The sequence below is a fragment of the Chelonia mydas genome, chromosome 8, assembly GCF_015237465.2.
Source record: "Chelonia mydas isolate rCheMyd1 chromosome 8, rCheMyd1.pri.v2, whole genome shotgun sequence".
Taxonomy (NCBI): Eukaryota; Metazoa; Chordata; order Testudines; family Cheloniidae; genus Chelonia; species Chelonia mydas.
Genome location: NC_057854.1, coordinates 6259066 through 6286681, shown reverse-complemented (window position 1 = coordinate 6286681; position 27616 = coordinate 6259066). Strand labels below are relative to the sequence as shown.

The window sequence follows — 27616 nt, the reverse complement described above, 5'->3', positions numbered from 1 at the left end:
TATCTCTCTGCTGTGAGTCTTCCTTTGTAAGTGGAAACCTTGCTGGGGTTTCTGATTTATCACACGCAATACAGAGGAGGGTGTCTACCTGTCTCCAATCCTGCTGCAAAGATAGATATCTATCTCCACCCCTTTGGACCAGACTGCCCCAGAGTTATATATATAACCCCTTCATTAGGGAGCCAAGGAGAGTTATTCAATGTCTGCAGGGTGACTGATCTGTAGGTTACTGGGAAAGGTGTGAGTGGGAGACAGGTTGTAAACAGGGCTCTCTTTTGACCTTGGGTAAATCACTTAATTTTGCTGCCTTAGTTTCCCTGTCTTTGAAGTTTGGGTGATATGGCCGTGAGAAGTAATGGGGTTTAAAGCACTTTGAGGATGAGAAGTGCCAGGTGCGTTTCAGCCCAACACACACTTCATAGCATAGGGTAACACATAGCTACAATTCAGCAAGGTGCTTACAGGAATAGTTTGTTTGTGGCATTCTAACTGACAGGTGTCAATCAGCAGCCTGTGCTGCCTGGTGCTGCCTCACGCTTTACCAAATAGGAATTTCATCTAAATAAAAACTGGCTAATAGGCTGATGTTGGGGAGTGCCTTGTTTAGGGTGACCAGAGGTCACGATATTAGGGGCTTTGTCTTATATAGGCACCTATTACGCCGCCCACCCCGTCCCAGTGTTTCACACCCTAGCCTTGTCATAGAGAATGAGATTAAAAACAAAATTGCTCGGCCCCCGGGGGGCCCAGACAAAGGTGCTAGCAGCTGCTCCAATCGAAACCCTCCAGCTACAGAGCTGCCTTCTCTGTTTTGGCAAGAGGCAGGTTTCAAAGGACTCTGAGGAACTAAGGTAGCGGGCAGGCAGGACAGCAGGAACTAACTAAAAGCCCAGTGCTGTCCATTAGCAGCTAGGGGCTGTGTTTTGCAGCTTGTTTGGAATGTGAAGGCTGTGATAATCGATTCAATGAGGCACACAGATGTAAGGCTTTTGAAACTGTTTGTTTGAGGTTTAACATTTGCCAGCCTAAGTCCAGGAGAAGGCATGTTGTGTAACTCCCTTTTTGTCTCAACTTCCTGACGTTGATTTCCACCTCCGCTACTCAAGAAGGTGGTTGTAGGGGAGGATTTAAGTGGGCCCCCGCTTCCTGGCCTTTTGCTAGGATGCAGAGTGACTCCAACTTCTGGTCTCTAAAAGTGGAACGTCTCTCCTCTCCTCGTGTCAGCTCAGCTCTGTTCCTCCTTCCCCATCTCCCCTGGCATCACGACAAGAAATGGTGGAAAACCATATGCTTTGACAGGGGGCGGCGTGTCATTGATACAGTAAGATGCGTAGATGTAAGGACTTGCCCAGCGTGCTCTGTTTCTCCAGCCTGCCGCGGTTTAGGTGTTGGGAAAGCCATGAGCTTCTCAGAATGGGACAAATCATGAGTCCCTCCCTCCCCGGCGGGCTGCCGTGCTTTGTAACCGTTCACGGGAAGGCCTCTGATTGGAACGGGTGTGCTCCGCTTGTGTACAGCACTTCAAGCAATGGGCAGAAGTAACAGACAAGAATCTGATTTGCCGCCTCCTCTCTCTCCTCAAACACTTTGAGTAAGTTTCAGACATGGGCCTTCTTGGAAGGGATGTTGGGTCACTAACTAGCCCTTGACCAAGCTGGTGTTGAACCACTACCCTAGGATGGCTTGGAAGGATGGCACATCCCCACCCAGGGGAGACCCAGCCAAGCCACTGAGTGTCCAGGAGCTTGGAGAATCCATGGCATCTGTCTCGCCTCTTATCCTGGGCGCCATGGTCATTGTCCAGTGTGTCAGAATATTTCGTTGCTCTTGTCCTCTTTGGTAACTCCAACTGGACAAGCTGTTCACTGCCCTTTGGTTTTCTTTTTTAAAAAAAAAGAAAAAAGAAAAAAGCATGTTGGATTGGGGGCACAGACTGGCTACGTGTCCTGCTCCCAGCGCTAGCTGTGTTTCTCTACGTAAGAGACATGTTGAGACTCGGCAGCACCTGCGTCTCTCTGATGGAAGAATGCTTTAGAAATCTGCGAGCTACGTGGAGTCTGACTAGCCCGTCTGTAGGAAGCAGGTGGCTCTGTGAAATACAGTGCAGCCCTGGAGAACAATGGATGACATTTCTCCTGTCTTAGTACTTCTGTGTCCCCCATTACCATGGTATCTGAGTACCTCACAACTCCCTGGGGATGTAGGGCGTGGCTGTTATCCACATTGCATAGAGGGGAAACCGAGGCACGGGCTTGCCTAATGGATCACAGGGAGTCTGGCGGAGCAGGGAATTGAAGCTGGGTCTCTTCTCCTTGCCTGGTGAAAGGGGAAACCATGTGTACACCAGCCCATGAGGAAAGCCCTCTGTCTGGCTCTGTGGCTGTCCCTTTGCCATCTTTCCACTCACTGGCCATGTGCGAGAATGGGTGTGCCTCATACAGAAGCTGTGACACTGCGCTAGTGCGCTGACCTGTAGTGGAATAGGTATGCCCAGTCTCTCGAGGCTGAGGTCTTCAGGATGTTTTGTGGCCAATGGAGAGAGAATGTTTGCCCAAGAGGATGAGCCAGGGTGCTATTGGCAAGAGAGGTCTGGGAAACTATTCAAAGTTTAAAAGTGTGCCGTTTCTTTGCCTTCATTGGCCTGGAACCCTGCGTGTCCCAAGGCGGCTCATGAACCAGATAGCAGCGCTTAATCTTGGCTTGTTCCCTGCTAGCCCTACCCTTTACCTCTAGTGGAAAGTGTCTTGACTTGTCATGTGACCCGACTTGCCATTCCTTACCCATGCGTGATAAAGGTTACAGTAAAACTCGTATATCCTGAATCATTGGGCTTCCCCGATATTGACCTTTAATATTTAATGGCCCTATAAGTAGAGAACACAGCCAGGGTGCTCAACTAACTGTCTGAGTTTACAGTCTAAACAGGCAAGATACAGGGTAGGAGAGTGGAATATTACTATCCCCATTTTTACAGATGGTGAACTGAAAGGCAGAGGAACAAAGTAGCTTGCCCAAAGTCACACAAGGAATCTGACAGAGCTAAGAATTTAACCCAGCTCTCCGCAGTGCCTTAACCACAAGACCATCCTTCCTCTATGCAGCATCATCCACTTTCTAAAACATCAATGGCTTTTTCCAAACTCTTAGGTGACGTTGTGCTTTGCCCCCACCTAGGGGAGCAGGGGGCGAAGTTGCTGACTCCTTGTGACCTGCAGAGACTCCTGGGCCAGCCCTGCTCTGGATCTTTGAAGACGTGCATTACATTCATACAAACTTCTTGCTTTAGGAGCTAGTTCTCTGTAGCCTTTTCCCATCTTCGGTGGTCACTTAGTTTGACACAGTAGGAATATAACCAAACCAAACACAGGAACACGTGAGTTATGGTCAGATGTTCAGAAACTCACCCCCATACCTGGATGTAGCTCATGCCCCAAACCCCAACTTGCACAACAGGCATCAGGGTATTTACACCCTTAAATTAGACTCTCACCAACATGAAAATTTTGCCTGTAGCTTTTTGTACATTAGGCTGCCTTGATAAGTGTGGGCATTTTCAGTAGCTAGTATGTCCTGTAAGGCCACAGTGGGCAATGTATTCCGAATTCTTGAGTTACTCGCTATCTGAACAAGACTGCATAAAGTGACTAGAGAATTTATAAAAGATATTCCAGGCAGATTGACATAGGAATAATCTAAGGGAGATCTGTTCCAATATGCTCAGCAAATAGCTCCTGTCTATAGCTTGCACTTTGTACCTCACCTTGTCCTCATCACTGCTTCAGGCAGCGTGTAGTTTTTCTCCCGGCACTGCCACCGTTGAGCTGATCTTCCCAAGCCAAAGCAGGAATGTCCTTTCACCACAACCCCCATCAGGTTCGGTGTGGAGCAGAGAAGCAGCACTGCTTGAAACTGATTCCCAAAAGGAAGAGAGGGATTTTTAGTTACTACTTAATTGTCTCTAGGTTAGAACTGCAAAGTGCTTAATCCTCATGCTTACCAGCTGTTCTATGCTCCAAGGATCAGGTGGTTCTCTTCTCTTCACCCCAACTGCCTGACTCCTAGATTTGAATCCCTCACTGGTGGGTTGCAATGCTGAAGAGCCTCTTGCCCATAAGAATGTGTTCAGGTCGTCTGCGTCCACCCACTGCGCACCAACCCTGGCTTCACAGAGTTCCAATTTCTCAACATGCTTTGGTACCTTGTATGATTACGAAGGGGCAGCACTTCCAGCCTGTAGACACTAAAGGATTGTAAAAAGGTGGCTAGCCCCTCCTGCCTTAGCTGGAGCTTTTGCGTCTCCAGCTTCTGCTTGTCTTCCCCCGTGCCGCACAAGTTCTGTCTAGCTCTGCTCCCCCATGCATGTTCTTATTTCTCCAGACAGGCGTGCACACATGTACACCAACTGGAAGCCTGATCTAGATTGGCCCATGCAATGCTGGGATCTAGTCAGCTGGTTGGCCCAGGTTATACAACACTCTTTTTCTAAAAGGCCGGTTCTCTTACCCAGGGATTCCTTGACATTGCACAGCAATTGGTATCCTCTAGCCAGCCTTGGTCCCAGATCGGGGTCATTCTCACACAGAGAAGACAAACGCCTTCCCTTTGTATTGCTGGTGTCTGTCACTGTAGAATGAATACCTAGCGAGCCCCCTGCTGACTTGGGGACTTAGCAAGGGGCTCTACCAGGACTCAAAACCTGCCCAGCACTGCTATTTTAACAGTCCCTTCCCCCAAACCCTCTGTGTCGAGCTCCAAAAATAGTCTGGTTTCTTTTTTTTTTTTATCGAGCAGGTTAAAGTGCAGGTGGTGGTGACGTCTGCATGGCTTTTAACTTCCGAAGCCTGTGCTAATCCTGGTAGTTCCCCCTGGCTGGGGGGGGAAAGGCAGAAATCAAAAACTGTGAAATATTCATGTCGAAAGCTGATAAACCGCTTTGAAGGTAGCCTTGATCTTTTTATTTTAAGGCACAGAGTAGAATTGGGCTCGCTGCAGAGCAAGGCGAAATGTAGCTTTCTCTTCCTCCCGCGAAGAACCCAAATTTTGCTAGCAAAGGTAGGGATGAGAGAGAGAGAGAGAGCTCAGGGAACAGGTAATAAGAGACAACTTCTGTAATTCTAGCTCACTGGCTGACAGCCAGCGTGGGTTGCTGGTGGTTACTGAAGTCTGATCAGCTGGCTCCTCAGTGAGGCGACCTGTGGTCTCTGTCCATTTCCGGGTGGATGGGTGGTCAGGTGCCCCAGTGGGTAGTGCCCTCATAGGGATTAGCCTCCCTGCATTCCTTAAAGGTGGCCCCTGCAGTTCTGGCTGGGGAAGGCGGTCAGGGAGCTTGTGCTGCTGGGACAGTGCCCGCTCTGCAGCTGAGCAAAGGCCTTCGGACTCCAGTTGTCAGGAGCTTGGTGGACGGTGTCATGCTGTGTGTGCACGTGCTCACAAGTTCAAATCCCTGGCCCCTGCGACCCACCCTGACTAGAGTATGAAATGTCCCCCTTTCTGAGCAGTGGGAGAAGACCCATATGCAAGCAGCAGAGCCCCGGAACTGGCTAGCAGCAGCCTGCTTTAAGCCAGGGGCTGAATGTATGGTCTGAGGAGCTTCCATGGAAGCCAAAGGTATTTAGTGCCCAGAGATGCAGCGAGGCATCTAGTGGGATTTTCCAAACATCCAAAGTAAGTTAGGCGCCTAATTCCCATTGTTTTCAATGGCAGGCACTTCCCTTAGGCAGTTCTGTAAATTCCCCCAGGCACCCAGCTGCGTCTTTAAGCACCTGTGTCAGTCTGGCCCTTCATACCTTCATGATGGTCGGGGCGGGGTCAGAGCTCTCGAAGCATTCGTCGTCGATAACTCCGGTCCTGTCGACTCCTAGGGCACCCGCCCACGCTGAGATCTCTCTCCTCGTGGATACAGTCACCTGGCCAGAGCAAGTGCCTTTCAGCTGCGGGCTTAGGGCTTGTGCTGCCCTGTCTTGTGAGGGGGATGCTCACTTACCCCTTAACCAGGGATCGCGGGCCAGGCTTCACAGACGGGGATTAAGACAGCTCTCTTTCCCTTCTAAATTCGCTCTTGTCACAGAGCTATTTTTATTTTGTTTTGATTAACTCTGCCTCTGAGGGAGCTGGGATGTGAGTGGAGGTGACTGGATTTCTCCGTATTCCCTTTGCAGGCTGTACCAATCTGTCAAGCTGCTCTACTCCATTGGGATCTTCTTCACCTACGCGCTGCAGTTCTATGTCGCGGCTGAAATCATTGTGCCCGGGGCTGTTTCCCAGGTGCCGGAGCGCTGGGCGCTGTGGGTCAACCTGCTCCTCAGGACGTGCCTCGTCTGCGTGACATGTGAGTAGGAGCCAAACCCGTTCGGTTTGCTCGCCTTCTCGGGCGGGGACGGGGGCCCAGCGGTGTGGGAACCCTTGTGAAAGTGTTGGCAGCATATCCCGGAATCTCCCCCGGTGCTTACCGGACACTCGTCTGCATTACGAAACCTCCATGCAGTCCGACGCCCCTTGGCACAATCGTTAGACTGCCCAGGAGAGCCCGGGGACTGGGATCGGACGTATTGCTGGTTAGGACTTGCCCAGCATTTGTCCCTTCCCTGGCTGCACTCGGAGGCGGTCATGCTTGGCTCTGCATGCACCCAGAGTAGGTGCTGCAGGTGGTCCGTGTGTTGGAGCAGCACATAAGAACCGTGCACAACGCTTGCCCGTGTTAGGTCACGTATCAGGGACTCCTTCCCAAAGTGCCGGCTGTTGGGTGAGGAAATCCCTTTCAGAATGCAAAGCATGGGGCAAACCTCCCGGTGCACTGGGTACGCAGTGTGGTGCCTTCCCTGTCCGCTTGCGTAGGGCTCATGTGTGTTCGTATTGGACAGTTACACACTCTGCAGACGGTTTCTGGCTGCTCTTCCTTGCTTTAAGGCTTGTGAGCAGCTCACAAACAGGCAACTTCCTCCAGTGACTCAGAAGTTGCTGGCTAATACAGTAGCTGGATGGGAGGGGGCAAGACAGGGAGGGGGAGCATGTTAAATCATCCAACCACGCTTTCATATATAACTGACCTACTTCACCAGGCCTTTGTCTTTTGCATTCTGTGGACTCTGTTTTGAAAGCAAATCTCTTCAGTTGTCGCAGAGAATCTCCATCTCCCTTGTTCCCGCCACGGGAGCTCTCTTAAAAGCCCACATTTAAGTGCCGCATGCAGGAAAGCGGAAGGTAAATAACTGGAGACAATACATAGATGGTTTATAATCAAACTCTGGCGTGAGCATTGGGCCTCCTGCCATCTGCACATCCCAGGGCTGCTGTGCCGGATGGACACAGAAGATCTGAAATTGCCCATCTTCCCCTGCCAAGAGGGTAGTTCTTGGAAAGAAGTTCTAATATAGTAGGCCAGGAGGCTGAAATCATGGTTATCTATAGAACAGGTGCAGCGTAGCCAGTAGCAATATGGGCTTCCCCAATCTGACCCCAATGCTTCCTCTGCTGGGGGAACTCACCCCTTACTCTAGAGTGGATGGGTCACTCCTACTGTGAAAGGGTAACTTAATCTGTTCCTGCTCTCTGTTCTTTGTCCAACTGCTGAGAGTGGACATGCCCGAATCACAGTATATGAATAGAGAACTGGCAAAATGAAACAGAACAATCTTCTGAGCAGGGCGAGAGGCTCAAATAAGTCTACTCTATGGAAGCTGAATAGCCCAAAGGAAAGCCCTAACCTCGGAGAACTTTGAAGGCTGATAGAGTGGCTGTAGCAGCAGGTGTTTAGCGTTGGTCTTGCCTGGAAGCAATGCAGACGACCTGTGTACCAAAAAGAAAAGGAGGACTTGTGGCACCTTAGAGACTAACCAATTTATTTGAGCATAAGCTTTCGTGAGCTACAGCTCACTTCATTGGATGTATACTGTGCATCCGACGAAGTGAGCTGTAGCTCACGAAAGCTTATGCTCAAATAAATTGGTTACTCTCTAAGGTGCCACAAGTCCTCCTTTTCTTTTTGCGAATACAGGCTAACACGGCTGTTACTCTGAAACCTGTGTACCAAGGAATTGGATGAGATGATTGCATCCTCTGTAGGGAGCATCGTGAGTAGGTAAAGATTTGAAGTCTGGGCTTATTGCTGTCCCTGGATATTCAGTTCACTGCAGCCAGAGATGCCTCATTCCATCTCTGGCTAGTGGGAAGACTGCGCTCCTTCCCCTCAATGCCGATCTAACCATTGTAATCCTGCTGTATCACCTTTCTCGAGTTACTGCAACGCACGTCGCCAGACACTGACTTCGAAGGCTGCAAGGGACAACTGGCTACTGCCGGTCTCCTAGGCTAGGCCAGACCAATCAAAAGCTGCTTGTATTGCTGCTCCCCGTCCAATCCAGCAGCATCTTCAACATCCTGGCCCTCATCAAAGCTTTCGGTATGCCAGTTACCTCTGGGCTACCTCTCTGTGCAAGGCAACGCAGATTCAGAGGCTGACGGGACCTAGAGCCAGTTGTGGACTGGGAAGCTCTTGGTGGAGGGCCTTTGCCTAAGGAGCGCTCTGCCACAGATTTTGCTGAGCTTGGATCACGCCAGAGGATGAAGCAAGTCATGCTTCTGTACGCAGGTCTTCTCCGAAAGACTGGAAGCCGCCAAATAGCCTTCCATGCTGGGGGTGCAGGGGCTATGCTACTAATAAGATTGTTCCAGTGCTGTCCTCTTGTATTATCTTAGATACCACAGTGGTGAGCAACAGACGAAGAACCTGGGCACCAAGAAATTCTCACCAGGTTGGGTTTGTGTGGGGTCTGTGTTGATAGGATCAAACGGAGTTACTGAATCAGTGAGAATTGCTGTGTAGATGGTCCCTATGCATGGCTGACGCCAGAGCCTTTCTCTGATGCCAAGAGGGATGGATGAAGGGGGAACCCATCAGTGCCACCCCCTTTCCAAACAACTCATGGCCAGTAAGTACTACAAAGAAACTACAACTTCAATTTTCCTGCATCCAGAGTTTGTACTAACAGTAGTATCTACTGCTAGAAGTGGACTCCCTGAGCAGATACATCTAGAGGCTGGGAAAGAACAAAGGGTTAAAGGAGATGGGTTTTGGTGGCCATCCGTGTGTGACTGCAGCGAGCCCACAGATGGTGGATTAAAAATAGTCCCAGATGTGCTAAGGGGACAGGCATGGATTCCTTTGTCACGCATATCCCTGCTGGGTTTGTGCGCTCAGAGGGGAGTGAGTGTGAGTTCACTCAGAGGGGAGTGAGATCACGGGTTCTCAGAGGATAAAAGCCATTAAGTGGTTGGTATGAATATTTATTGGAATGATCTCATGACCTTGGACCAAGCCTCTGTCAGAGCTTCGGTGGCCCAAGAGAGGGTGCAGTTTGGATTTGTTTTAGCTTAGCACTTCAAAACCTACACCGTTAAAAGCCCTTTGAATTAATATCTGTGGAAAGCACAGTGGTTGTCCCCTGAGGCTGAGGGACTGCAGCCGGTGATTTACTTTCGCTGCTTGTTTTCAGTGGGGTTTTAATTGTGTTTACTTTGAACCACCACAATCGAAGGAGTCGTAGGGGGCACACGATAGCACGTTTTGCAGCCCGTTACTCTGCTTGTCCTGCGAGTTGTCTCTGTAGGGTTGTGCCCTTTGGAGCCAGGAGACGGGGGGGAATAACTGGGGGAAGGAGAGATGAGAGAGAGGAAAATGAGGTGCAAAAGTGTCTGGCTCCTGTTATTCCTCAGCATCCCTCCCTTCCATCCCGCTCACGCCCTTAACTTGAGCCAGACCTGAGCAAGTGCCATACTTGAGTTAAACTGCACTTTAAACTGCAGCATTGGAGTGGGGAGCTTTTGTCAAGAGGTGAAGCCTCTTTCCATGGAGCTTTGTAAGTGATCCAGGCTTCCTTCGCTCCCTTGCCGTGGCCCGATGGCCGGCTGTTCCTGGAAGCGGCTCAGTGGCAGTGAAATATCTGCTTCCGTGTAGCAGCCAGTATCTCAGTACGATCACTCTGTCCGGTGTAGTGTTTGGGCCACTTCTGAGCCTGCTTTTGAGGCCTGGGAGCCAAAGACCTGAGTTCTAATCTTGCCTTTGACGCTAACCAGCCTTCCTGACAAGGTGGTTCGCCTTGAGGTGAAAAGGACTGTGTACATTCTGAGAGGCTGCATCTGCCATCAGTTATGTGGCTACAATTCCTGTTGACTTCAGTGGGAGCTACACCCTGTAACTGAGGGCAGAGTTGGGCCCCAGTATTGTCAGAACACTTTTTAGTTTTTAAGATCTACAGCCATGTGGTTTTTCCCCCCCCAGTGTAAAATATCCAGGCTTTTAGGGTTCTCTGTTTACCTCCTGCCAATAATATTTGGGTGCAAAACCATCAAAAGTGGGAAAACCAAGATTTCTCCCTTTCTCCTTGGCACAGTTGTAGGCCTTTCTTGCTTTGTGGCTTTAGCGCGCATAAATGAGAAACTGATGATGGCAGCAAGACTGTGCGGGTCTGTTCTCCATTAACCCCACAGCTCCCAGTCCAGCTGAACTGTGGCAAACTGCGGTGTTGGGATAGGGACAAAAAGGCCCATGGAAGACTGCAGTGAGACTATCAAACCCCGTTGAATTAGTGACCTGAGTCAGGATTTTGAATCCAGCAGGTGATGTGAGAACAAATTGCCCATGCACACAATTCCTTAGATTGAGGCAAATTCTAACATGGTCCTCCTGGATGGCCAGTAGCTCTTGTAAAGGAAGATCTGGAGGTGATAGAAGAAACAGTTGCAAAAGTGCCCTCAGTCTAGCTGTTGAGATCTTTCAATGCCCAAGAGCTCTTCACGAAGAGCTTTTCTTGCACTACGGCCCCTTCTCTCAGCTATTGTTGTTACTGGAGAGAAGAATGGGGAGGGGAACATTGATTCTGGCAGAGTTATTACACTGAATCCTTTCCATTTGAAATGCCAGTTCCACATCTGCAGGTTGCCCCTTGTGCTACTCAAATGAGCATCTTGATCCTGTGGTCAGAGGAATAACGTCCAATCATCTGTGGCTGTCTTGTGCAAGCAGCAACCTGCTTACAGAGGCTAATTTACTAGCTTTAGACACGAAAGTTCAGTGCCCAGATATCTGTCTAGAGCAAAGCGCAGGACTCCAGGCAGACAGAGCTGGGGTAGTAATACAGGAAAAGTTACACAGAATGCGACAAGGTCATAAATTGCTCAAAGGTGCCCCCTGTTGGCGTTAGAGGATGCTGCATTATGAACAGGTTGTAGCAGGAATCTCTCACTCCAGCACTCAAAGGGTGAGCTGCTTGCTGGCTTGATTGTGATCCTCTCTCCTATCCTCGTTGCTTCTTAATCCGTGAACGTGTGGTCTCCTTTGCTAGGTACTGCATGCCTCCTAGCGGGCTGGCTCCTGCCACCTGGCATGCAAAACGCCTCATTGAGGAAAGCAGTGTAATGTGCCAGAACCCTGGTGCCTACGCAGCTTTTTCCAGCCGGTGGAGTGAGTTGTGACTACTTGCTCCAAACCTCCAAACCATAAGAGCCATAGTCCTCTGTGCCTCCGATCAGTCTGATGAGACAACTGTCAGCTCCGGTGCTCCTGGGCTTTCCAGGGAGACTTGCAGCAGAACAGGGAAGACCAGACTTGACACCAAGCCCTGGGCTACACTACAGACGTATGTTGGTAAAACTGCATTGCTCAGGGGTGTGGAAAATCCCGCCACCTCCCCCCCCGTTGATGCACTTATACCGGCTGAACTCCTGGTGTAGACAGCACTATATCGACGGGAGGGCTTCTCCTGTCACCATAGCTACCGCCTCTCGGGGAGGTGGAGTTCCTACCCCGGTGGGAGAAGCTCTCCTGTCTGTATAGACAGCGTCTTTACTAAGTGCCACAGCAGCTCAATGCTGTACGGGGTAGACAAACCCTAAGACTACTTCCCCGCCCCTTTTGCATATGCTCCAAAGACAGCCAGGAGCACGTGTCGGATTTGTTTTCTCCTCAGGTCGCCTTTACAGCGGACAGGGGTAGGATGAGCTCGGCATCCAGTTGGTCTCGCGCTGCTGTAACCTTACTCGGAGACTGGCTGCAGCACACAGCTGCAAAATCCTATGCTACAGCAGGTCCTGCGCTGTCTAAGCAGAGCGGGGCCACGGAAGGACAAGTTGGCCTTAACTTAGGAGTTGCTGCCTGTGTTGTGACAAGTTGTGTTTAATTCCAGATTTCTGTTGCAACCCCTCAGCCCTTCCCTGAGGTTCCACCGTGGCCAGTCTTGAGCTAACCAGCCAGGCTTGCCGGTGCTGTTGAATTAGATGGCTGTTACTTTCAAGGCCCTGATCTTGTGACATGATTAGAAAGCTCTGTCAGAGGCGCTAACCTAAGCAAGTTGCTTGCAGCGGCGGCCGTGTACTTCGCTGTCTGAGTGTCACGGGGCAGCGTAGCCACCGAACTAGGTATGTCAGAACCTGCGGCTCCAGTGGCTGTCATAGAGTTGAGTTGCCATCTTACCTGGCTGCCCCTAGCCCTCACGCTGGAGCTGTGTTGGCAGAATGACCCCTGGACTGAAGACCTTGGTATCGGGGGCGCTGTGATGCAAGCTGAACAGAGCCACGTTTCTTTCCAGGCACGTTTCTTGTTCCGTTGCACAAGAGATCTGTTTTCTGGTGACCCATATTAAAATAAATAAGCTCTGGGTGCAAAAATGCAATGTTTTTTTTCCTATATCCTGGGCTCGAGGAGTTGGATTCTTCCCCCCCCGAGTGTGTAGCAGACAGTATTTTTTTTGACAGGCCGTGTTTTCAAAGCAATCAACCAATTTCCTTTTCTCTGTGGTGATTATGCTTTGAAGTGCCCTACTTCCATTGCCGAGAATCTTTTTTTGTTGTGGAGAATCCGGTTGCCTTCCTCCTTAAGGTTTTGTGTACTGAAAAGCTTTAACAATGCCATTGAGCACCAAAGATGAAGAGGTCTGCCCACCTTGTCTTTTCCTTTCTTAATAAGTTAGCTGTCTGGGGCTTTGGCCCTTACAATTTTTTTAAATTGATTTATTTTATTGAACTGCTGTCTGTGGTACTTATCCGGCCCCACTACTGTAGTGTTGGAGTGCCTCAGTCTTTAATGCACTAATCTTCACAACAGTCCTGTGAGGGAGGTAAGTGGTGGTATTACCATTTTGCGGATGGGAAGCTGAGGCATTATAAAGCTAAGTGACTCGCCCAAGGTCACACAGGACATCTGTGGTGGAGCAGTGGATTGTACTCTGCTCTCTAGTGTCCCAGTCTAGTGCCTTAACCACTGGGCCATCTCTCTTCAGTGTTGTAGGGTCATCATTCTGTTTAGGATTACAAAGAGTGAAGCAGCATACACCCAGGCTAATGCGGCTGGCAGCTGAGAGAACATCCCACAACTAGCTTGGAGTTTCTCTCTCTCTCTCTCTCTTTCTGTGTAGCAGAGCATGTGTCACACCCAGGGCCCAATATACAACTTCAGTAATGGAAATCATTAGGGACAGTCAAACCAGGGTAAGTATTTTCTGTAAGCGTTGAAGCTGGGGGGTGTGTGTGTGGGGGGGGGGGGGAGAGACAGATTTTTTTCGTTTGAAACTATCCATGGAGTCTTTTGGGTTTTTACTAAATAAAACTATGGCTTGAAACAAAATTTGAGGGTTATCTTTTTCTCATCTCACCCCAACTGGAAGAGAAGGGGGACATTGGGGGGCTCGGGGGCAGAGAATCCCAGATTCTCCACTTTTTTCAGTTGTCAGTCTAGTGTTTTCAGTCTTCAAAATTTTCACCAAAACAAATTTTCCACAATTTTTGTCCTGATCAAAAAGCCATGTGTTGCTGGGTAAGACTTCAACAAAAAATTTTCAACCAGTTCTACAAATCATATCAAGAGCTTCACCCACCAAATTAATGGGCTGGGGTTGGGGTGTGTGCCACCTTGGAAAAACTTCTCCTCGACAACTGAATAAATTCAAAATAATGAACCTTGCACTGTTTGGGGGGCACTTGTAGGGTCAAACAAAAAAAACTAGGCCATCTGTGGTTGTGTTTTTTTTTTTTAAGGAATTTCTTAACTCTAAAAACCTCTCTAGATGTATTGATAGGCTCATCTGTGCTGGTGTCATTTCCGAAAAAAAATCTCTTTGCTCTATTCTGACACAGCGGGATACAACTTTTCCCCTTCCTCCTCTTTGTGGTTCAAGGGGTTTTGGATTTATGGGCTCGGAGCTCACGGAGTCGATGGTTTAAACCGTGCTATGAAACGCAGAGATGTTCTGGTGGCTATGATGGAGCACGGGAATGGCCTGAGACACTGGGAAAGTGGGGAGAGGCGGAGATGGATGTGAGGAGTCTCATGACAGCATATGGCTGGCAGGGCCTTTTGTCAGACCGGAGTCTCAGAAGTTGTTCACGTTTCTGGAAGTGGAGTCTATTGGCTGTCACCCTGACTGACTTGCCGTCACGTGCTCCTTTCTTCGCTGTGATGATGGCCCTTCGGCACTGGTGCCAGAGGATGGGCACCGACCTCTGTTTTAATTTACACCTTTCTGGGGTAGAGCAGGGTGCTAGGTGGTTTTTTCTGGGCGGTTACTGTCTGGGTGAAGAATGTGAATTGTGCAGGAATGCTGGGACTGCACATAGAGTTCAGTTGGGCCGAAAGGCCTTGGCCCGGCAGCAGGGTCCTTGTTTCGGGTCATTATCAGGAAGGTCAGTGTTTAACAACTCAGCGGGTCAAGTGGTAAAGTCCGAGGCAGTGCAGTCCTGCTTCCTCTGCTGCCTTTGACGTCATTTCCTGCTCTGGGTTGTTCCCACCTCTCTGCCTCAGGCTCTGTGCAGTCACCCTCCTCTCCTCCCTCTTGTTGGCACACACGTTTCCTGTCTTCTAAGTGAGGGCTGAGCCGGAGCTGTGACCCTCATTCATGGCTGTCTGAAGATGGCCAGGAGAAGCATCCTGTAGTGGCAAAGGCAGAACTGCAGTAAATGCCCTTCGCTGCTAGCTGATCAAGTCGGGAGGTTCCTCATGAAAATGGGACACGTGTGGCGAACGTCTGCATGTTTCTAACTGCCATCCAAGCCCTTAGGTGGGAAGAGTTGAAGTTGCCATGCCATGTGTGACACCACAATTACCTTCCGTAGCAAGAGAATGGTTCCACTAATTCCGGACTGTGATTTGGGTGGGGGATTAAGGAGAGAGCTGCTGTTTCAACACAATATTGGACACGCGTGTTGGCGAATAGAGAAAACACCTGGCCAAGGAACATGCTTGTTTTTCTTTCAGGTTTTGTTCTAGTGTAAAAATTCCCCCTCTATCGGTCCAAATTCACTTTTTAAAGCATCATAGATACATATTGCCTTGATCGTTGCTAATTATCACAGTGCTTATTGGCAACTGGAATGCTACGAAGGCCTGTTTAACCCTCCCTCTGCCCTAAGAGATCAGTGTCCCTCGAAAATCCTCTTTATTGCTCTTATGGTCCCCACAACCACAGATCTGAGCACCTGTTACGCAGCCAACCTTGCTGGTATTGGTCCTAATCTGAAGCATGGGTTCCTGACACTGGGCATGTAGATCTGAGTTTAACCCCCTGATTTTGAAAATGTGTCCTTACTTGGCAGTGGGGGGGGACATGACTCTGGATTAGCTGGAAAGCTCCGTTTGTGTGCAGAATAACAAAGGCCTTGGTGTCCCTGTGCAGCAGGTGCAGCTGCTTACCTGTGATAAGCACATACCCACCCCGGTCTGTGTGCTGGCTCCCTGTCCCTCGGCAGATGCAGCCCAAGGCCTTGGCAGGCTTGTAAAGGCCCAGATTTTCCCAAGGCTTGTTTATCCGTTAGTGCCTAGCTCTGCTTTCTGTCACTGCTGTTAAGATTGGTTGGGGGCCCTGGCTGTCAGGCCCTGTGTGTGCCTGGTTTTCTCACTCCCCTCTATAGCCTGTTGGAGCCAGAGTCCAGCAGACCTCCAGGGCATGATGCAAAAGGCCTGGGTCTTTAGCGACAAGCTGGTTTTAGCTCTTGTTCCCAGGGGATGCGCCTGCTGTCTATAAGTGGATGTCTCACTGCCACAATCATGGGCCCTATAGAAATAAGTTAAATGAGCCTCCTCCTCATAAAACTGAAGCTCTGCAAGTAGCCCAGTCCTATTGCCATGGTGCCATTAATGACTCTCACTTCAAAATGCATTTTCCAAATAGCGATCTGAATTCCTCCTGTCCAGTGGGCTGCTCCTTCTGCTTTCCACATCCCTCCCTTGCTTCACCCTAACCAGTGAGCCTCTGTTCCACAGGCGGCCCTTGAATGTGTAAATGTTTGACTGGTGAGAGCGCTGGTCACTGCTCCCCACCTCCATTGCAAGCCGCCCTGTGCACTAATGATCCCGCCTCTATCTTCTCTCCACCTTCCCTCAGAGGCAACGGAACCCATGGCAGGTGGGGAGGGTTACGTTGGCAGTAGAGGGGGCCTAAGCTTAAACTCTAAAATAACTTTCCCCTGTATGCCCAGCCTTGTCCAGGGAGTTCAGAGACAGCGGATGAGGCTTGGGGATCTGTGGCTTATTCCTTTGTACTGGGCTGCTGTCTGACATGTCCTGTTGCTCTGAAGGAACCTACCCTCTGCTGAAGAGCAGTATTCCCCATTGCAAGGAGACACTCACCCCTCGGGCTGCTGGCCTTTCTGTGGCCTAGCCAGCTGGGAGCACGACACCCTTCTGACTCCTGCTCAAACAAGACTCCTCAGTCTGGTGGCCACTGAGGGGACCCCGTGCTCCCCAGACTGAAGGGGAGAGGGCATGACCATGTGTCAGTGTTCTTCTGGGAGAAGATAATGGCCACGGTTCTTGGGACCGTGAACCTGACTGATTCCTGGAGCGAAGCTGCCACTGTGGGGATTTCTGATACGTTTCTCATCATTTAATGATATGTGAGTCCAGGAGTGATGGTGCCGAATCCCTGCGCACGATGGCTCTCCGTGGAACCCTAGTGCACTCCTGGAGGAGGAGGAGTCGTCCCCCCCTCCCCCCAATCTGGTCACAGTCTCTCTAGCCAATCTTGTGTGCACACTGGGGCAAGGTGGAGCTCTAAATGGCCTCTAAATACCGAGCACCAAGGGGCTGTTCCGGAAGACCAACCCCTGAAAAGCTCCTGCTTGCTTTGGTTAATGACACCAGCACCTGTCATCTGTAGCTCTCTCCGCTTTAGATGGGTAGACAAGTGCTATCTCCAGAGAGAATCTCACTTGCCCAGGTTACAGTGACTCAACTGGCAGAGCCAGGAGTAAAGCCCGGGGCTTCGGAGTGCCCTGTCCAACAGACAATCCCGCCTTGGGGGCGGGGGAAGTTGTGCCTGGATTGGGTCGTTCTGTACCCTAGATGTGTGTTGTCACTTTAACAGACTTTGAGAAGGGAGGCGGGAAGAGACACCCAGGCTGCTGGCTTCCAGCAAAGCTTGTTTTGGTTGGTGGGCAGAGGCAGAGATCTAACCCATGGGATCATTACACCGACCCCTGCTGCCTCATTTACCTTATGCTGTGATGGCCTGTCTGTTCCCACCCGCTCAGAGGAGAGCGGTCCCTCTCCAGGTGCCAGTACTAACAGCCCTGTATTTCTCTCTCCCTCTCCCAGGCCTGCTGGCAATCCTGATCCCCCGCCTGGACATCGTCATCTCTCTGGTGGGCTCTGTGAGCAGCAGTGCTCTCGCCCTCATCATCCCTCCCCTGCTGGAGATCACCACCTATTACTCCGATGGCATCCACCCCATCACCGTCGCCAAAAACTTCCTGATCAGCATCCTGGGCTTGGCGGGGTTTGTGGTGGGCACCTACGAGTCCCTTTGGGCACTGGCCACACCCCCCATTGCCAACACCACCAGAGCCTTGGTCTAGTGACCCCTTTTCCTTCCCTCGCTCCACCCCAGCAGCGCCATACAGCCTCTTGGCAGCTCACTGGGTTTTCATCAGGGTCGTGGCAGTGACTCTCCCTTCCTTCTCTTTAAATGTATTTGTCCAGGTGAAGTGAGGGTGAGTGCACAACTGGAAAAGACAGGACCCCGATTCCCATGCCCTTTCCCTCTCCTCTTAGTTTGCAGTTCCCACTTTGGGGAGGGGGTCTCATTGCTTGGCTCTGGGAGCCCTGCAGAGATGACTTGCGGCCCCTGGTTGGGATGGAGTGCCTTCCTTTGCTCCACCGGGATCCTTCTGGCAGATTAAGGTGACATACCTACAGGTGCCAAGGTACTGCAGTTTTAAGTGGACATGCTTCTAGACTATAGAGTACCAAGGGGAGGGAAGAAATCCTTGGGCTCTTTCAGGGATCTAGATGACTGCTTCACAGCTCAGGGTACCTCTACCCTTCCCAAACTCCCCTCTGCCCAGAAAAAGAGAATCTCTGACTCTTTTCTGGTGCCAGCCCTTTTTTTTTTTTCTTTCAGCACTTTAATTCATTGCAACAGAGTAACTCCAGCCAGTGAGTGACACATTAGAGCCCTCATCCTTCAGAGCTGTAGAACCTGGAAAATTACAGTGGCAACAAGGGGAAAAGGGAGCAGGAAACTGCACAATGAGAGAGAATCTCTTCCGTGCACTGACCTGGCAGGCTGATAGGCACAGCCCAGTTTGACACTCGCCGTGTGTAAGCCGGGCCTCGGTGGGTAGAGCGCTCTCTAGCTTGAGGAGCCAAACACATAAGCATTAGATGGCATTGTTTATTGGAATCCACATTACAAACCCATCTGTCTGGGCCTTTTTCAGCCTAGATCCCTGCCACACTCCATCTCAGGCTCCGTCCATTCTAGGTCACGTGGGATGAGGCAAGTCTGTGTGTGTGTTTGGGTTTCAGAGAAGAATTGGGGGATTGTGCTAAATCCCTGACTTAAGTTTAGTTGTCTTTTTTTTTTCCTTCCTTTGTAGACTCTGTATAAACGATGTGGGGTTTATCGAAAGCATTAGGAACAAGGTACGCATGGAGCAGCCTGTGATGGTGTCTGGGGGCTCCACTTCCCTGCTGAGGCAGTTAGTTATTTTATTCTTGAACTAGGAGCCCACTTTCCTTTACACCTTTCTTTCAAAAAAGGGCATGGGACAGGGATGTCCCCTTGCCGGTACTACTTTAAGCTCACTCCACCTCACCCTGGAACACTCCCTGCCTACAAGGGATGTCTTGTGTTTACACCCACCGTAGCTATGCCCCTGCTGGGTGGTGCTACCTCACTGTTTGTTATAAATCACTGATAGCTCACATGCTGAATCATGACAATGAGAATTGAAGGCAAATTGTTATAAAGAATCTGCGTTCCTCTTCTCTTCCCCTGCTGGATCTATCCTTTGTTCTCCGGCTAGTTAAGTGGGGGTCCCACAACTTGCTAGGTAGGAAGAAGCGTTATCTGTTTTGTCCACTTGGTTTGATTAGTGAGGGAAGGGAGCTGTCTCTTTCGTGTTCCTCTTTCATTCATTTCCCTTTACTTTGCGCTGGATCTCTAGGCAGCAGATAAGCTGTTTAAAGCTTTGTCATTGTCATGCTTTGGTGAGGCGTGGCTTGACATGACACCCTCTTTCTCATTCCTGTGGCTTGTAACAGTTTGTCAATGACCAAAGGACTAGAGTAAGCAATCTATGGATATAGATGCAGAGTTTGACTTAAAAATCTCTTCCTTCTGGTTAGCGTAAGAGGAGGGGATCACTCAAGTGTGAATGAAAGTGCTAATGAAGGGAGTGTTCGTAAAGCGACGGCTGGAAATCCAATAGCATCCCAGCATACGCTTCGGCACACATCCAGGACTACTTTGTAGTGATTGTTTTTTGTAATTTAGCTTTTTACATTGATTTTTTTTAAAGGCGCTGCCAGCACTCCAGCAGGATGGTTTGTTAATCTCGTGTCTAAAAGTAAGCACAATCTGAAAGGGCTTTGGGCTGAATTTATTTATTTGCTATGGCGGGGCAGGTAGGGCCAATGTATAGTCATCTTGAAATCAAAGCTTGGAAGCCAAACTTGCAGCGGGTGGTCAGCAGAGGTTTGTTCCCAAAGCCCTGTGCTGAATATGAATGGTCTGAAGGGAGGGTTGATGCTGTCTCTAAACCATCCGAAACCTCTGAGCTCTTGGACTAGTGTAGCAATGGAAAGATCAGCCTATACAATGGCTGGAGCATTTCATTTAATTAGAACAGGCGCAGGGTTTGATTTCCCCTTGGCCACAAAGTGGCTGTCTTAAGTAACTAGCAGGGCCTAGCCGTAAGTCTCTGCAGCCCTAACACAGGCCTGGAAATGGAGTCTGTGCACATGTGAAATGGCAGGATGGCATTTTCAGGCAGGTTTTTTTTAATGGCAATTCCAAAACATGGCAGGCAGGTCCTGCTCTACCCAAGAGGTTGGGTCGTGAATACCTGACCCTGAGGGCTTTACTGGAAGGTGTCGATTTATGCTGTGGCCATACCAAGGGTTAGTTTTAAAGGGTACCCTGGAAAATGGGGTTATTGTGCTTTTGCATTCCCCAAAAGCTGCTTCTGTCTCCAGGAGCCCTCAGGGAGATGTTCAGGAAGCAATTGTGGACCTACATTGTCTGTGCTGCTCTCTCCATGTAGATTCCTAACACAGATGTTTTCGTTAAATGGAGAATTCACTTCCTTCATCAGCTCCTGTTATGCAGGTTGTTTCCTGAAGCAAACAAACTCTTAGCAGAACATTAAGTTCATATCTCCTTGAAAACAGCCTGACCAAAACAATGCATATCGGCACCTCTCCAGCCCCTGGCGTGGGCCAAGCTTTTCCCACTCTCTAGTACCTCTCCTTCAAAGCCTCAAAGTGTGTCCTCTCCAGGGGCACACCTTTCCTTTAGAGATCCCCTCTCCCACCCCGCAGATACCCTGCTATCTCTGCAGTCCCAGTGCAGTCAACAGATTCTAGGAACAAGTTCCATCTGGGCCAAGAGCCAGCCCTGGTTTCAGCAAGGAATACCGTGACTGGTTTGAACTGAACTTGGGGAAATGTAGGCAAATTTGGTGTGCTGGCTTCTTGTTTCCGACACTGGGAAACAGTGGGGCTTACCGTTCTTTGGGGTTTTAGACCTTTTTTGAGAGAAGACAAAATGCCGGGATGAGAAGCTATCTGGAGATGAGCTTCAATACATAAACTTCACTCAGGTCCCTCCTCTTGTACGTAAGTAGCCTCTTTCCCCACAATGCAGTCGTAGTATAGAAATCGCATTCAGTTCAGCATCGGGTGCATACGTTATCTACACCAGTGTGCCCAGGCCTGGTGTCTTCCTGCAAGATTTTCAGGCCAGTTGTGCGGTGATGTAGCTTTTTTTTTTTTAGCTGTAGGTAGCTATATCTTATGCTCCTTTACATTTTTACTGCCACTCTCATCATTGGGGTGGCTGCATCTGCAAAACAAAACCTGCTCCATCTGCAGACTTCCTGCTGAAGGTCATAGCAAGCGCAGCTGCCAGTGAGGGCGTGTTACTGTTTACTTAGGTGACGCTCTTGAGTTGTTAGTTGATATCTAGCTGGAGTGTCCCTTTAAGACCAAGGACCTGATCCTGCTGTCGCTTGCTTTGGTGTAAATTGCAAGTAACTGCATTGAGATCAGTGTGAACGAGATCAGGATCAGCAGACCCCTGTTTCCGGGAACTGCACTGGGGAACTGCGCTTGACGTGCACACTATATATGGAAAGAGTGCAATGTAAAAGATCATTTTATATTGACGCCTATAGAACTTACTCTGGTGTCTGATTTCATTACTGACATGCAACTCACTGGGCCTCACCTTTTCTACCCAGCATCATTGCATGCTGGAGTCTCGGGGAACAGTTTCTCTTGGCTTCATGGCTTTGTCTTCTGCGTGATGGGAAGTTGGCAGCAATTGATAGCCACTACCTCCTGTTATCAGCCAGGCTCTCCTTGCCAGCCAGCGTAAGGATTATTCCATCTAATGGAACACTAATGTGTGTGTTGCTCCCCCTGCCACTCCCACCCATCCACATATGCTGCTCTTGGCCTCTACACAGTCCTGATTGACCATGGAGGGGTGTCTCTTCTCCATTTCCCCAGCTAGAAGTGACCGTTCAAGTTAACCCCAGCACTCCATCAACCTCCCCTCCCTCGCTCCATGTAAAATACTAATGTCAGAATTATTGCTAATGGGACATAGACTATAAGTTATGGCCCCCAACAGTACGTGTCCTCTTCCCCCACCTCCATTTAAAAGCTGTTTCTATTGTCAGCCCTGAGCTGATACAGCACTGTACAGCTCTGGGGGCTGGCTCAGTGGGCACTCTTGCACGGAACACAACATAGATTAAATATAACTTTGCAGAGCACTTGGATAACACGAGATTATTTGCTCTCTGAATATTAGCAGCTTGCTGCTGGTTCAGAAGAGGGGGGGAAACGGTTTTGTTTGTACTAACTGTCTTGGCCATATGATCATGTTTAGAGGGATATTACAGAAGTGGCCACATCTACTTTTGGAGCCCCTGGTCGCATTTTACATACATATCATGCTGTCCCTCTAGCTCTGGTGTGGTACCACATCTCCAATCAAGGGAATGAAAAGGGCATTTCATGGCAGAGTAGAGGGAAAGAATGCATGACATGCCCATCTGCAATGGTAAAGAAACCCAGGACAAAATTCCACTTCAGATTACACAGGAGTAACTCCATTCATAGTCAATGGATTTACCCCTGATGAGAATAACACTTGGTCCCTGGTGTTTAGAATGAATGGTTGGCATGGCAGTTCAAGTAACTGAATTTAGACTGTAATCAGTGCTGAAGTCCTCGCATTTGAGGTGCTTGTAGATTCCTATGATCAGGACAACAACATTCAAAATTTTTTGACTAGCTTAAATGTTGGGCCTTTCAGCTATATTTAAATGAAAATAAAGGGGTGGGGAACAGGGTGCATTTAGCTGGGGTTACACTTATCCATGGAATGACTGAATAATTGCGGAGCGAAGTGTAATTTGACGTAAGGTAGTCACAGCCAGCATTGGTCTGGATTATCAGTGAGACCTACCATTTGACTTCCACGTTGTCAGCAGGTCAGTGACCAGGAAAAGCGTGTGTATACATATATCTAATCTGTCGATGTATTTTTTTTGTGCCAGCATATATGTGCATTGCCAGCACACAGTATGTATATCTGCCCAGTGAAAGAACTTATTTGTATTTGGTGTTGTTCCCGGATCATGTATTCTGTTGTTTTATTCAATAAATAAGGTCTATTTTTATTTTATTAAAGGCTTCCATGATGCGATTTTTATACTAAACTTTATTTTTTAGATGTTGGATAAATTTTACCCTTTTGGGTTAAATGTCCATAGTTACTAGCTGTGATCATTTATATGTAACAAGTAGGCTATTCTTAATTATTTAACACTGGTAAATATTGTTTGGCACCCAAAATGTGCAAGGTGCTTTATCAGTTACCTTAAGCCATGGGTCCCGGCCCCAGAGGGCTAGGCATGTAAATGATGAAATGCCTGTCAGGTCCAGGAGCTGAGAGTTGGTTATCAGGAATCAGGCCTGTTAAGGATCAGGGGACAGGAGCAGTTAGCACTTGGTGATCAGCGTGGAGCCCAGTTGTACAGATGACTTCCTGTTCCTTCTTCTGGCTTAAGGAGGCGGGGGAGAAGGCCAGTTAAGACCTCTGGTGTTCCACCAATCAGGGCCCAGGGATGGAGTCTTCTAGCTGATGCTGTTAAGCTGTTGGGTGGAGCGTTGACTCTCAGGAACCTTGTCGGCCTGGGTTTTAGACACGTGGGTCATGACGATGACGCAGGAAGGGAAAAACAAAAGAGAAGGCAGCTGGCAGGGGAATAAGGGTACGGAGGTTGCAGGTGCAACATAAAATGAACGAGTCTGACTGGTTCTAAAGTATCCCAGATTTGTGCAAATTGCTTACTTCTTCCCTGACCAGGAAAGGAGAGGTCATGATGACTATAAATCTGTATTGTGGGAGAAGGGGTTTCAAAGCCATCAGGGGAAATAGCTGTCCAGCTCCCATATATGTCTCATTGACCCAGACACCTGATTGCCATGAGCTTTGAAAATCGATGCCTACAACTCCTACCTCTCTCCTCCCTTCCCTCCTAGCACTTTCTAATATGTTGCTTTTGAGAGAGACCGAAGCCAGCCCGTCTGCAGCGGGCATGCAGACTCTGTAATCCCTCAGTTCCAAGCACTGTATCGAAACGTGTCGACTTCTACGGCATAGGAGAATTCACAGGGCTTGATCTGCAAGAAATTATACTCCCTCAATGGGAGATGGTCGGGAGTGGATTATTGAACAGGTGCAGCTTGGTGCACCCAAGAGATGCAAATGGGAGCAACAGAAACTGCTAATTTTACTGGGCAGTATGCTAAACAAATACTTTATTAAAATACCCCAGGCTGTTTGCCCTTATATGGCATGACCTTCTTTTTTATTTTCTTCCAAGGGACTTGTTATGCTGGGGAATTGCAAGCAAGGATTATCATCTGACGTTGTCAGCGAGTGGTGAGCACCGAATGCTAAGTTGTGTTTAACACTGTTACCATAACTCCACAATGTCGCTTCCCAGTGTAGACAAGCATTCAGCCAAAGAGGAGGGAAGTGCAAAGGGTTCAACAGTCTGTGCTGGAAGGATAAGCTGCACAGTACACCCAGTGAATTGATTTTGCACTTGTATAGTACTTCCCCTTCCAAACGCCAATGAACTAACATGCCAGTTAATTCATATATCCCCATTTTACAGGTGGGAAAACTGAGGCAGGGAGAAATTAAGTGATTTGCTCAAGGTCATGTAGGAAGTTGCAGCAGAGCTGTCACTAGGACTTAAGCGTCCTGGCTCCTCCTTTTGTGCCTGCACCATAAAATGCTTTTTCCTCTCTAGTAAACGGCCCAACTTACTAGTATTCAGTTTTACATTTTCTGTTTCTACTGTAATAAGTTCTGACCATCACCTCACTTTATAACCTCCTTGTAAGAACAGTGACTAAGATGATGCCCTAATTCTGCATCTGTGTGGAAGACCTGGGTTTGTTCCTTTCGCTGTCTAGTGTTGGTCAAAATGTTTTCCTACAAGGACTGCAGGAAAGCCAGCTGTGTTCTATTAGCCTCCTGCATGATCAACATAATTGCTGCCTAAATGCTTGTTACAGAATCTTTACTGCTGGTCCCTGTGTGCAAAGCAGAAGCAAAAGTTTGATCTTCAATTAGCAGGTCAAGCTTGTGGCTCCAATGGTTGTGACTTATCAATTGAAATTAATTTGCTCTTCCCATCAGTGACGGAAGAGACTGTGCGGACACAAAACTCCTATCCGCATTCATCCGCTGTCTGAAACAGTCTGCACATATAAAGCAGATATCCGCAGATTTGCAGGGCTCTAAGTATGGGACATATCAACCTTTCTACAGTACAGACAGGGCGTTTTCTTTCTAAACTGCAGATGGAGCTACGGGTTTTCAGAAAGTATCAATATAATCAGGAAAGGTCTGTAGATCCACCTCCTGTATATGAGTCTGTCTGTGGCCACCTGGATGCATAGTTGTACCCGATCCACCCAACAGAGTGATATGACTCACCGAGTAACTGATATTTAACCTGTACTCTCTGATAGTTACTCATTTGGAAAGTACAGCAACAAGGTTGTAACTTGAATTAGCTTCAGGTACTGCTGAATAATTCATCATGATGATGATACTAATTCATGTTGCTGCTGTATGTCATCATCAGGGCCATTTGGAAAATCAACTCTCAAGAAATGAGACTCTACGTTTGAAAGATGCTTGGCTTCTAAGCATAAGAAATCATCCATAATGGATGGAAGGCCTGAGCATTGGGAATGTATGACCCCAGGAATAGGATCAAAGTGGCTCCAGCCTGGAAGTTTAGAGCAGCTCAGGACCTTACTCCAGTTCTGAGAGCCCATCCTGCCCTAACAACGGCTCCTGCATCAGTGACCGTCTCTGGTGGAAGGGGAAAAGGGGTAGACAAGAATGCAGCCTGGGAAACTGTGCTATAAAAGAGCTCTCTGAAGATACACCTGGCAGTTTGGGCACCTAACTGCCCTTTGTGCCTTTTCCAAATCAATCCATTGTGTGGGTGGCACCATTCCTGTGAATCCAGCAGCTGTTTGGGTAGTGGGAGAAGAGGGAACCTCCTTGCACCGCATTGAGTGAACCTGGCATTTGGAGGATAACCTCTTCAGTCAGCTGATGAAGTTCAGCGTGCCCAACCCAAATCCCTGAATAGTGGGGTCAGTTTTGCCTTTGGGGAAAGGGGAGGGATAATCTCCAAGTTCAACAGAGTGAATTCTGCATTGTGAAGGAGGAGAGTCCACTAGTGACTTGTCCTGTGTGCCACTTACTGGAGCAAGACAAAGATGCTACCCTCTTGAACAAGCTCAGGATTAATGCAGCGATTATAAGTCTCCAGTGTTTACATGAGCCAGATAATCCATTTGAAGCCAGCCCCCGGCACGAAGTGCATACAGCAGTGTTTCTCAACCTATTTACCATTGTGGGACGTAGGTTGAGACCCACTGCCCCAGACACACATTGGCCCGCCCAGCCCTACGCTGCCAGCACGCCCCTTCTCCTCAGGGGCAGAACTGCACCATGTGCCCCACTGACCCACCGACTCCCTGGGCCTAGCGACCCCTCCCTGCTAATCCCTCCCCCAATGCCCAGAGACCTCTCCACCGAGCAGGGCCAGCAGCTGGGACCCCAGGTGCGGGGCCAGGAGTAGAGCCCTACGTAAAACCTGGGGGTGCTGCAGCATGTCCCCACACCCCTAGTTCCTGCACCAATGCTGCCCAGCACCCTCACCAAATCCCCCACTTCCCAGCAAACCCCTCTCCCCCCCCCCCCCCAAAAAAAAACCTCCCCAGAGACTCTCTCTCCTGCACCCTGCCCAGCCCTGCTGCTGGTAGGAGCTCTCCAGCAGGGCTGTCTGACACCATCTGCCCCTCAGCCAGCCCTGCCCCCTGCCAGACAGGAGCAGCAAATTTTGGATATTTTTTGGCGCACAGCTGCAGCCCAGCTGTGTGCTAACTGGGCTGCAGGTTGAGAACCACTGGTATACAGTATGGCCATTGCTCTCACCAGCAGATTTCAATTACACGTCCTTCTCTCCCACTACTTCGTAGTTTGAGCATGCATCTAGTGAAGCAGGTGCAATCCTAGGCCGAGCCGGGTTCAGACTGACGGCAAATTAATACATCTCATTTTCTTCAAGGCCAACTTACCAGTACTAGAGCACTTCTAACTCTCTCTGATTTTACTAATTTAAGGGCCTTTTCATTTAAGTGCTGGGTGTCCACAGCATGCACTGCGGTCGCTCAGCTGAGCTTGCTTCATTCTGTTTGTTACCTCTACGTGCTTTATTGAAAGTTTAAGGAGAGAGCTGATCTTTTCCCCCCCATGCAATGGGTTGCCAACTTCCAAATCGCACAAAACCGAACACCCTTGCCCCGCCCCTTCTCCAAGGCCCTGCCCCACTCATTCCATCCCCTGTCCCTCCGTTGCTCGCTCTCCCCCACCCTCGCTCGCTCATTTTCACCAGGCTGAGGAGGGTCCCTTTTCGACCGGGTGTTCCGGTTGAAAACCGGACACCTGGCAACCTTTACACGAGTTACTGCAAATGTGCTGTGGGTCAAGGAAAAAAGCCAGGAGTCCATTACAAA

General features: G+C 49.2%; 1 protein-coding gene across 6 annotated transcripts in view; it reads left to right on the top strand.

Moving 5' to 3' along the window:
- Window positions 1–25508, top strand: part of LOC102941450 (proton-coupled amino acid transporter 1) — a 52101-nt gene extending 26593 nt beyond the window's left edge. For 4 of the 6 annotated variants that reach the window (XM_037907858.2, XM_043521264.1, XM_043521263.1 and 1 more), the window contains 2 exons: window positions 6159–6328; window positions 17579–23183. In XM_037907858.2, the coding sequence (XP_037763786.1) occupies window positions 6159–6328; window positions 17579–17838 (430 nt within the window). In that variant the 3' untranslated portion in view covers window positions 17839–23183. Of the gene's footprint in view, window positions 1–6158; window positions 6329–11963; window positions 13505–17578; window positions 23184–24387 lie in introns of those variants that run through there. The other 2 variants (XM_043521265.1, XM_043521266.1) reach the window with 2 other exon arrangements.
- The last annotated feature ends 2108 nt before the right edge of the window (window positions 25509–27616 follow it).